Source organism: Pelodiscus sinensis, chromosome 3 (genome assembly GCF_052426305.1).
Source record: "Pelodiscus sinensis isolate ZL-2025 chromosome 3, ASM5242630v1, whole genome shotgun sequence".
Taxonomy (NCBI): Eukaryota; Metazoa; Chordata; order Testudines; family Trionychidae; genus Pelodiscus; species Pelodiscus sinensis.
Window position 1 is genome coordinate 4,327,040 of NC_143054.1, and position 11,736 is coordinate 4,338,775.

The following is an 11,736-nucleotide window of genomic DNA, read 5'->3' on the forward strand; positions in this document are numbered from 1 at the left end:
GCAAGTCCCACAGTGGGAACAAATTCCCCAAGTGCCTGGTCCAATTGCGTGTCTCCTTGGCAGCAAACACGCGGGCCCCTCCCCTCCTCCGGGAGGGTGCGTGACGCTCTCCCCCCTCGGGGGGCTTGTTTGTTGTAGGCCTTCGGGGCCGTGGAGGCCATTTCGGACCGAGTCTGCGTGCACACCAACGGCAAGATGAACGTGGAAATCTCGGCGGAAGATCTGCTGTCTTGCTGTGGCTTCGAATGTGGGATGGGGTGAGCAGCTCCAGCGTGGTGCGCGCCACAAACCACGCCCTGCATGGACCTCCCTGGACTCTCCAGCCTGGGATCGATAAACGTCACCACTCGGCGTGGCCCCCAGGCCGGGAAAGGGAGACCTCCGCTCCGTAGCGGCGTTCCCTGGGTGGCCCACGAGGGGCAGAGGGCAAACCCAGGACACAGCCCTGCTGGGTTTACGCTCCCCGCGATTTAAAGATCTCAAACCCCCCACTGCGGAAATGTCTGGCTTCTCCCAGTTCAGTTTCAGTTTTTGGTACCCGCTGTGTCTTTGAGCGGCACAGACCCCTGGACGCTAAGACGCGGACACGGAAGCAGGCACACCGGGGAGTTCAGACCCTCTGCAGCCTATTAGGAACTGGGGAAACTTTTGGGATAGGGAACACCTATACAAAAAGGATGGGCTCCACCTACATCAAAATGGAGCCAGACTGCTGACACGTCACATTTAAAAAGGTCACAGAGCAGTTTTGAAACTAAGGACTGGGGGAAAGCCAACTGGTGCGGAGAAGCGCATGGATTGGACAGGCATCTCTTGGGGGAGGGTCTATGAATAGAGATGCTCTAAGTTCTAGTCAGGCGGAGGTGATGGGAGTATGGGTCCGATCAAATGAGAATCAAACGAAAGGGTCTAACACATCAGGGAATGGCAGATCAATCGTGACAAATTATTGAAGTGCTTATATGCCAGTGCTAGAAGTCTAAATAGGAAAATGGGTGAACTGGAGTGCCTAGTTTTAAAGGAGGATATTGATACAAAAGGCATCACAGAGACTTGGTGGAATGAGGACAATCAATGGGGGACAGTCCTACCCAGGTACAAAATACATCGGAAGGACATAGCAGGTCATGCTGGTGGGAGAGTGGCACTATACGTGAAAGAAAATGTAGAATCAGATGAAGTAAAAATCTTAAATGAGCCAAAATGTTCCATAGAATCTCTATGGATAGAATCATAGAACACTAGGACTGGAAGGGACCTCGAGAGGTCATCGAGTCCAGTCCCCTGCCCTCATGGCAGGACCAAATACTGTCTAGACCATCCCTGACAGACATTTATCTAACCTGCTCTTAAATATCTCCAGAGATGGGGATTCCACAACCTCCCTGGGCAATTTATTCCAGTGTTTCACCACCCTGACAGTTAGGAACTTTTTCCTAATGTCCAACCTAAACCTCCCTTGCTGCAGTTTAAGCCCATTGGATAGTAATTCCATGCTCCAATAATAAGAATATAACTGTAGGGATCTATTATCGACCACCTGATCAGGACCGTGATAGTGACTATGAAATGCGAAGGGAGATTAGAGAGACTATCAAATTAAAAAACTCCACAATAATAAAAACAATAGGGGATTTCAACTGTCCCCGTATTGACTGGGTACCTGTCACCTCAGGACGGGATGCAGAGATAAAATTTCTTGAGACATTAAATGACTGCTTCGTGGAGCAGCTGGTTCTGGAACCCCCAAGGCAGAAGCAGTTCTTGATTTAGTCCTAAGTGGAGCACAGGATCTGGGTCAGGAGGTGACTATAACTGGCCTGCTTGGAAATAGTGGCCATGATGTGATAAAATTTAACATCCCTGTGGTGGGAAAAACCCCTCAGCAGCCCAACACTGGCATTTAATTGCAGAAAGGGGAACTACACAAAAATGAGGAAGTTAAACAGAAGTTAAAAGGTACAGTGACAAATTTAAAAGCGACAAGGAGTCCTGTGGCATCTTATAGACTAACAGATCTATTGGAGCATAAGCTTTTGAGGGCAAAGACCCACTTCGTCAGATGCATGCAGTGGAAATTTCCAGAGGCAGCTATAAATATGCCGGCCACAATCAGGCTAGAGATAACGAGGTTAATTCAGTCAAGGAGGGCGAGGCCCACTTCTAGCAGCTGATGTGGAGGTGTGAACACCAAGAGAGGAGAAACTGCTTTTGTAAGTGGCTAGCTGTGACGTAGTGGGGGTACTTGCTGGGCGGTGGTGACCTCTGCTGTCTGGAGCAAGACCCAGCAGGGAAAACCTCATTATGCAAAGGTGACTCCAAACCGGTTGAACCAGCCAACCTCCCATGGGGAGAAACAAAGGGAGGTGGAATGCTGCCCTGGCTGGGGGGCAGGGCTGGAGGAGAGGGAGTTAGTTCCTGGCTGGAAAGCAGGGGAGAAGGAACTGGGGAGGGGGCTGGGATTCCCCTATCTCAAGGGGGGCACTGAGGCCTCTTAGCCCCAGTTCCTGTAACCAGATTACATCTGTGCTGTGCTGTATGGTGGAGAAGCAATAAACCACCCTGGTGAAGTCGGTTCGTGCCATTCCGGGGCTGCAGGAGTCTGGGGAACCCCAACGTGCCGTCACACTAGCCATTCGCAGTCTTTGTTTAATCCTAAACGGATGGTATCAAATTTGCAGATGAACTGTAGCTCAGCAGTTTCTCTTTGAAGTCTGGTCTTGAAGTTTTTTTTTGCTGCAGGATGGCTACTTTTAAATCTGCTACTGTGTGTCCAGGGAGATTGAAGTGTTCCCCTACAGGGTTTTGTATGTTGCCATTCCTAATAGCTGATTTGTGTCCATTGATTCTTTTACGTAGGGACTGTCCAGTTTGGCCGACGTATATAGCAGAGGGTCATTGCTGGCACATGATGGCGTATATTACATTGGTAGATGTGCGCGTGAATGAGCCAGTGATGTTGTGGCTAATCTGGTTAGGTCCTGTGATGGTGTCGCTGGTGTAGATATGAGGGCAGAGTTGGCACCGAGGTTTGTTGCAGGGATTGGTTCCTGAGTTAGTTACTGTGGTGCGGTGTGTAGTTGCTGGTGAGAATTTGCTTCAGGTTGGCGGGTTGTCTGTGGGCAAGGACTGGCCTGCCTCCCAAGGCCTGTGAAAGTGAGGGATCATTGTCCGGGATGGGTTGTAGATCACTGATGATGCGTTGGAGAGGTTTTAGCTGAGGAGATGACCAGTGGTGTTCTGTTGGTTTCTTTCTTGGGCTTGTCTTCAAGTTACCTGCCTCTGGAAATTTCCACTACATGCATCTGACGAAGTGGGTCTTTTCCCACGAAAGCTTATGCTCCAATACATCTGTTAGTCTATAAGGTGCCACAGGACTCCTTGTCGCTTTTGCAGATCCAGACTAACACGGCTACCCCTCTGATAAGTGACAAAAGTAAAATCTCTGCAAGATGCATGGAAACTTTTCAAAGACACCATAATAGAGGCCCAACTTAAATGTATACCCCAAATTAAAAAACACAGTAAGAGAACCAAAAAGGTGCCATCGTGGCTTAACAATCAAGTAAAAGAAGCAGTGAGATAAAAAGACATCTTTTAAAAAGTGGAAGTCAAATCCTAGTGAGGAAAATAGAAAGGAGCATAAACTTTGTCAAATTGTGTAAAACTATAATAAGAAAAACCAAAAAGGAGCTTGAAGAGCAGCTAGCCAAAAACTCAAAAAGTAATAGCAAAATGTTTAAGTACATCAGAAGCAGGAAGCTGGCTAAACAACCAATGGGGCCCTTGGATGATCGAGATGCTAAAGGAGCCCTCAAATGGGAAATTGCGAAACTATTAACTGTGGTTTGTAACGTAGCCTTTAAATCGGCTTTTGTACCTAATGACTGGAAGATAGCTAATGTGACGCCAGTATTTAAAAAGGGCTCTAGAGGCGATCCTGGCAATTACAGACCAGTAAATCTAATGTCAGTACCGGGCAAATTAGTTGAAACTATAGTAAAGAATAAAATTGTCAGAGACATGGATGAATATAATTTGTTGGAGGAAAGTCAACATGGTTTCTGAAAAGGGAAATCCTGCCTTACTAATCTGCAAGAGTTCTTTGAGAGGGTCAACAAACATGTGGACAAGGGGGATCCAGTGGATGTAGTGTACTTAGATTTCTAGAAAGCCTTCGACAAGGTCCTCACCAAAGTAAGTTGTCATGGGATAAGAGGGAAGGTCCTTTCATGGACTGGTAACCGGTTAAAAGACAGGAAACAAAGGGTAGGAATCACTGGTCAGTTTTCCGAGTGGAGAGAGGTAACTAGTGGGGTCCCCCAAGGGTCAGTCCTGGGACCCATCCTATTCAACTTATTCATAAATGATCTAGAGAAAGGGATCAACAAGGAGGTGGCAAAATTTGCAGATGACACCAAATTGCTCACGCTCGTTAAGACCCAAGCAGATTGTGAAGAGCTTCAAAAAGATCTCAGCAGACTAAGTAACTGGGCAAGAACATGGCCAATGAAATTGAATGTTGATCTATGTAAAGTGAAGCACATAGGAAAACGTAATCCCAACTATGTACACAGTATGATGAGGACGGTAGGCGGCTCCCTGGGAGCCGGACCTGAGCTGCCTGTAGCCATTCGGGTAACCGCTTGGTTACCCGTTTTAAACAGCTACACTGTGACATCCCTGGGCTGGACTTGCCGGCTCCCTGCGCCGGAGCTGTGGCCGAAGTGGGATGCGTTCCGGCTCTTCGTTTAGGAGTGGAAGCGTCCGTGTTGGGTCCAGCCATGCTGGCCAGTGACCCGTCTCCAAACGGGACCGTTGGCAGAAATGCGAAATCCCTCCGGCCGGGGCGGCGCGTCCCTTCAGCGGCCGGCGTGGAGACCCTGCCCGAGAAGGGGCTCACGTGTAAGGCCTTTACTCACAAGTAAGGGGGGGAGGGATAGCTGAGTGGTTTGAGCACTAGCCTGCTAAACCCAGGGTTGTGAGTTCAATTCCTGAGGGGGTCATTTCAGGATCTGGGGAAAATCTGTCAGGGATGGTGCTTGGTCCTGCCGTGAGGGCAGGGGACTGGACTCGATGACCTCTCGAGGTCCCTTCTAGCTCTGAGACAGTTATCTCTCCATATTATAAACAGGTCTTCACCCTCCCCTGGGCTGCAGTGGTTGAGCTAAGCATGGGGTGGGGGTCGGCAGGACCAGGGTCTCACAGCACCCGTGGGGTAATGAATTTCCCTGTCTCCCCTCAGCACCAAGCCGTCCCTGCCTGTTAGACCAGGAGCTAGGGAGGCAGGACTCCTGGGTTCCCTGCAGTCCCTGCCTGCTGCATGGCCTAGTATCTCTTGGCCTTCCCTTGGTGCAGCACTTGGCTTGCGGCGCACCTGAGGAAGAGGAAAAGGCCACACAGGCAGCAGCTGCAGGTGGCCGGCGAGGAGGCAGGGCAGCCTATGGCCAGAGAACTTCCTGGGGGCTTGAGACCTGCTTTCAGCTCTGAGACCAGGGGTGTGAGTCACTTCCCCTTTCTGTGCCTCAGTTTCCCCTCTGTAAACAGGAGCTGCGTTTTGCTGCCCTCCTTTAAGCACAGACATCGGGGGGAGCCCCCAGCTGCAAGTAACCCCCTCAAGCCCCTGGCGTCTCCAGACGGCATGTGGGAGCCGGTGCCCAAGGCACGCCCACACGCACGAAGCGTCTTGGCTCTCGAGGGCGCGAGCGCCGGTGTTGCTAGGTGACCTGGCTTGTGTGGGAGGATTGTGACCGGCGGGCGCCTGTGGCTCTTGCAGGTGTAACGGCGGCTATCCCAGCGGCGCGTGGCGGTTCTGGACCGAGAAAGGCCTGGTGTCTGGCGGCCTCTATGACTCCCACGTGGGTAAGTCCGCCAGGGGGGCCACGGTCACAGGGCTGCCTGCGTGGTGGAGCCCGTCTCTGCTCTGAACCCCCTCACCCCGAGGCCTGCGGGAGGCCTTGTGCCGGCTCCTTTCCTGAGGTAACATCCCATCGTTTGCCCGCCCGTAGGTGGGTCCTGGCCTGAGCCTGGCTTGCCCCGCAGCCCGTCGGGGGCAGCCCAGGTGCCTGAAGGGGCCATGGGCGGAGCAGCCGCTGGGACAGAGCGTACAAACTGGGTCTCACGCCGGGTGTCTGTCCTGCCTGGGCCTGGGGGGGCCGTCCGGGTCCAGGGGGCTCTCCTGCCCTCGAGGGACCTCCCGGCGTTCTCCCTCGGCTGGCCCCAACGGTGGGCAGGCCTTGGAGGGGCAACTCTAGGGTCGTGTTTGTGAGACGGGTCTGGGAAGGCCGTCTCTCCCCACATGCGTCAGCCCCAGAGCTGGCCTGGCCATAGGAGTGTTCGGGGTGGCCAGCCCAGACCCTGCGCTTTGGGGGAGCCCTACGGCTGCTGCCTCAACCTCCCGCAAATGTTCACCGCGTATCTGCGCACGCCAAACGTCCTTACCGCGCGCTGCGCTCGTCACTGCAGAGCAGCCAGTGCTCCCCTGGGGACCGGCGGGTAGTGACGCACGGCCCTGGCAGAGGCACGTCGGGGCACCAGGCCCGTCCAGAGACCTGGCTCGCGCGGCCGTTTCTCTGCCGGTTGCTCCGGCCAGCGGGCGTGAGTCCGTCCCGTCCCGCTCACCGGGAGGCTTCTGGAGCGTGATGGCGCAGTCCTGTGGTCCCCCCTTCGCAGGGCCCTGGGTTCTGCAGCAGCGTCCAGTCTCCCTGCATTCTGAAAACACGTGCGAAGCATTGTTCCAAGTTTGCTGTGGCCTCCCCTATGGACAGCCCAGCGAGACTTGGGGGGGGTGGACGTGCTGGTAGCTGGGTTTGGGGCACTTGGCTTCAGGGAAGCATGAGGGAGAATGTGGCATAAGTGCATTGGCTGGCTATTGCGCCCCCTGCTGGTGGATGGAAATGTTGGTGGGACCTGGCTCATCATTAGGTTTCAGAGTGAACGGCCTGACAGCTCTCTGCAGAGGGGGCCATTCCAGGCCGACGGCGAAAGATACCGGCGCGTCGCTTCGCGCTGAGGGACTCGAGAGCACAGCCCTGGGGCAAAGGGCTGTGTAGTGATGGGGTGTGGGCAGGGGACTGTAGGGGAGAAGCCTGTTTGAAAGAGATTGGCAGGTGGAGGAGCCCTTTGACCGTCTGTCTCACCCCGCAGGCTGCAGACCGTATTCCATCCCTCCGTGCGAGCACCACGTCAACGGGTCCCGGCCCCCGTGCACTGGGGAGCAAGGGGACACCCCCAAGTGCGACCAGCACTGTGAAGCAGGCTACTCCCCGTCCTACGAGACTGACAAGCACTTTGGTAAGAGGAAGGCGCGTGCGGGACCCAGGGCTGTGGGCTCGCGGGGGGCTTTCGGAGTTCCAGGGCCTGAGGTACTCGGGGCGGGCGGGGGGGAGCCTCCCATGGATCCCCTCAAGGAAGGGGTGCGTCAGACCCACCCTCCTTCCTGTGCCGAGGTGGAACGTCCCTCGGCAGCCGGGTCTCCCTCTGGCATCCCCTCACGTTGACAGCACCCGGGTGCCGTGCTCCAGTACCCAGCCCGGGACCCAGCCCTGCCCCATGGCGCTGCGCAGGCAAACAACCCAGCAGGGCGGGCGCCGGCTCCGGGAGTTGCCCCGTTCCCAAGGAGCGCTTGACTCCAGTCCCCCTTCCCCTGCTGGCTTAAAAGCACACGGGGCTTGTTTCTCGTCCACGGAGGTCAGCGTCCTGCCTGCCAGCGTGACCCCCCAGGGGAAGTCCCTCCAACACCCTCCATGAGCACTGGGGCTCAGCTAGATGGTGAAACTGAGGCACGCGCTGCTCTCTTGTGCTGGCCGCTTTCGGCCTCGCAGGCGGCTCGGTCTCATTGCGCCTCTGGAAGAAGCCAAAGGTCCCACCTCTCAAAGTGCGTCTGTCACTGCCCTGGCAAACGGGGACCGAGGGGGACCGGACGCGCCTTTTGCTGCTGTCGCAGACGCGCTCCCTGGGAATAGGCTGGCAGCTATCCACAGCTGCTCCCCCCGGGGCGACGCAGGTTCCCCTCGCTTCGGCTGAGCCGTGTCTGCTTCTGCCCTGCAGGCGCCACCTCGTACAACGTCCCCCGCAGCGAGAAGGAGATAATGGCCGAGATCTACAAGAACGGCCCGGTGGAGGGCGCGTTCTCCGTCTACGAGGACTTCCTCATGTACAAGTCCGGTAAGCGTGGCAGGGACGTGCCCGGAGGGGCAAGGAGTTGGGGGGGAAGTTCTCCAGGTGGGGTTATGAGGACGTTTCAGGCTGGTCATGGGCAAACGTAATGCGCCACATCCCCCAAGGCAGATGCTGTTTGGGTACATGCCTGGCCCTCATCTTGGAAGATTATCATGAACATCTGGTCGGGGTCAGACCCAAGGTCCCTCCAGCCCAGGGTCCTGTCTGCCCACAGTGGCCAATGCCAGGGGCCCCAGAGGGAGGGAACAGAACAGGGAATCATCAAGTTAATCCCTCCCCTATCGCCCATTTCCAGCCCCTGACAGAGGCTAGGGACACCATTCCGACCCATCCTGGCTAATAAATTCATGGAGGTTAGGTCCATCAATGGCTATCTGGCTCTTTCTTGAACTCTGTTGAAATCCTGGTCTGCACAACCTCCTCTGGCAAGGAGTTCCGCAAGTTAACTGTGCTCTGCATGAAGAAAAACTTGCTTTTGTTTGCTTTAAACCTGCTACCTATGAATTTTATTTGGTGACCCCTAGTCCTTAGGTTATGGGAACAAGTAAATAACTTTTCCTTATTCACTTTCTCCACACCTGTCATGATTTTATAGGACCTCTGTCCTATTCGCCCCCCCCCCCCCCTTAGTTCTCCTCTTTTCTAAGCTGAAAAGTCCCCGACTTTTTAATCTCTTCGTAGGGCACCGTTCCAAACCCCTAACAATTGTTGCCTTTTTCTGAACCTTTTTCCAATGCCTCGTATTGGGGAAATCTCAGGCAGGGGTTCACAACCCCATTTTGACGGGGAGCCTTTGATATTTTTTTTGGAACGCCGAACACGGGCACGGCTTCCCGAGGCTTTCAGCCCCAGCGTCTGCTGCTCCCTCGGGGAGTTGTGGGCGCTTCGTGCCTCAGGAAACCAGGCTTAAGCCGGGCACCCCATACCAACGGGTCAGCACCTTCAAAAGGGCGACCTTTCCTCCCCGTTCACACCCCTCTTCCTCGGCCCCCTGCGAGCAGGGCTGGAAAATGGCGGCTGCTTGCTTTGGCGCTCAGCTGTGGGGTGTGCAGAGACCGCCAGAACGGCCTTGGGGCTTCGTGTGTCGCGGGGGCGGGCAATTTTATTTATTTATTTTGGGAAGTTTTTGAAGGGGCGGGGCCTCAAGCGGAAGGGGCGGGGCCTCAAGCGGAAGGGGCGGGGCCAAGATACTTCCAGGTCCCCACCCCCAGACGACGATTGGTCTGGCGGTGAGGGAGTGCCTTTGCCCCGCCCCCGCCCCCCCCATGTTTCCCATGCCCCTGGCGTGGGAGATTTCGAGCGCTCCCCAGCCCTTAGGCCAAATGGGGCCTGGGCAGCACGGGATGCCTCCTCCGCTCCCCCCCGCCCTGTGAGCGGTGCCATGTGCTCCTGGCAGGGCAAAGGGGGCTTCGCGCTCCCCCAGGCCCTAATTGACCCGGGGGCAGGGGAGCAGCAAGGCCTCCGCGGACCAGATCCACCCGCTTGACGGGCCGGATTCAGCCCCCGGAGCCCCTCTTGCCCACCCCCGGTGTGTCGGGCCATCCCAGGGAAGGCAGCTCGGGTCCCTGCTGGGGGGAGGGTCGCGCACGTCGGGTGTGTTATGAAGACGCTGATTTTGTAAGCTCAACTCCACCCCCCCTCCCCCCGCGCCTCCTTCCCCCCTTGCGGTGCCGCCGCCCTCAGGCCTTGCAGGGGAACGGGCGTCGTTTTCATGCGTTCCTAAGTCCCCCGGTGGCGTCCGAACCTGGGGCCCCGGACCGGCCTGGGTGTCTGACGCCTCCCCTGGCGTTGCCTCGCCCCGGCAGGTGTTTACCAGCACGTCTCCGGCGCCGAGGTGGGCGGCCATGCGATCCGGATCCTCGGCTGGGGCGTGGAGAACGGCACTCCCTACTGGCTGGCGGCCAACTCCTGGAACACGGACTGGGGGGACAGCGGTAAGCTGCCGGGACGGGCTGCGGAGGACTTGATGTCCCGCCACCTGGGTTGATCTCCCCGTCCTTGACCTGAGAAGCAGGCCTCCAGCTGGCCTCCTTGTGTAGCAGGGCCGCCCGCCCCTAGCCAGCTGAGCGGGTAGCCAAGCCCGACACCGTCCATGAGCTTGTGCCCTGGGCACTCCGTCTGGGGGAGGACATGGGTGATGGGGTGTCCCCTGCAGGGCTCTCCAGACACCCCAGGGTGGCAGAGCATCTCGTGTCTGTCCTCGAGACCCCTTTGAAACGGGGTTTCTGCCTCCGTTCCCCCCGAAAGAGGAGGAGGAAGAGGTTCCAGGGGGACCCAGCCAGCGGCATGTGCGAGTCCTGGGAAGTCAAGTCCCTTGGGTGCTGGGGAGCTTCTGGCCTGAGCTGCCCCATCCCTTCGGACCAGGGAGATGGAAGTAGCTTCCGCCGCCTTCGGGCCCTGGATTGAGGACACCAGAGGGCAGAGGGAGCTGCACTGGGGAGGGGCTGGGGCACCGGGCAGGGGGCCCAGAGAGCGGGGTTCCGTTCCTGGCTCGGCACGTGGCCCAGGAGGCCTGGCTTTAGCTCCTCTGACAGAGCTCAGGCCGGTGGCGGGGAGGGGACGGCAGCTCCTACCGGCCCTCAAACCTCACCTGGCCTGCCCTGTGTTTCCACAGATGCTGCCAGGGGGTGGCGCAAGCCAGAGGCGAGCCGGGGGCTAGAACCGGGGGCGGGAGGGGTGATGCCAGGCTGGAAAGTAAGAAAGGCCCCCGGGGACGTTAGCGCTAAGCTGTGCTGCTGCTCAGGAGAGATTGCAAAGCCACCCGGCTGAGTCAGAGCACCCCCTGCTGGTGTGTTAAGGTGGTGCACATTCACACCTGCCTCGGCGCATGTTTTTATTCCACCCAGGGTTGGGGGAAAACCAACCTACGCAGGGCTAGGAAAGGGATCGGAGGGAACGCTGAGGGAGCCTTTCGGCTCTTTCCCGGGCCAGGCGTGACTGTCTCTTTCCAACCTCCTCAGGCTTCTTTAAAATCCTGCGAGGGCAGGACCACTGCGGGATCGAGTCGGAGATCGTGGCGGGCGTCCCCAAAACAGAACTGTACTGGAAGAGGATCTAACCCCGGGGCTGGGGGCAGCTGAGCTCACACCACATAATCATGCCTCTGATTTAGCCAGGAGCTGGCCGGCCCCAGGGCCTCCCACTGGGGACTGAGGAAACCACTTATTAAAGCCTTTTCTCTCGTTTTAATCGTGTGGTGGGGATGAAGATGCGGCGGGAGCCACGTGCGAGCGGCTGTCTCTACTGGATCGCCACTCCCAAGCCAACTTGGGGGGCCCTTCCCTCCCCTCCCCCTGCCACGGGCTCCCTTCTCCAGGAACTGGTGGTAGGGGGCTTGTTCCCTATAGTGCGGGGGGGGAAGGGATGGAGGGACCCTGGCTCTTACCAGCCGGGTTCCAGGCCCCCTGCTGCCGCGGCCTGGGGCAAGCCATCACTCCATTGTTGAAACACCCCAGCCTAGGCCCAACGGCCGGTGCTAGCTCGGTGGCAGGACGCGCTGGCCACTGGGGTCTCCCTTCCATCTTGAAGTGACACAGGTGAGCGCAGTGGCTGCCC

The 11,736-nt window shown here is 57.1% G+C and overlaps 1 protein-coding gene across 1 annotated transcript in view; it reads left to right on the plus strand.

Moving 5' to 3' along the window:
* Positions 1-11,370, plus strand: part of CTSB (cathepsin B) — a 31,163-nt gene extending 19,793 nt beyond the window's left edge. Inside the window, exons 6-11 of the mRNA XM_089776985.1 lie at positions 139-257; positions 5,777-5,862; positions 7,147-7,293; positions 8,050-8,166; positions 9,987-10,115; positions 11,142-11,370. Coding sequence (XP_089633111.1) covers positions 139-257; positions 5,777-5,862; positions 7,147-7,293; positions 8,050-8,166; positions 9,987-10,115; positions 11,142-11,239 — 696 coding nt within the window. The 3' untranslated portion in view covers positions 11,240-11,370. The remainder of the gene's footprint in view (positions 1-138; positions 258-5,776; positions 5,863-7,146; positions 7,294-8,049; positions 8,167-9,986; positions 10,116-11,141) is intronic.
* Positions 11,371-11,736: the final 366 nt, after the last annotated feature.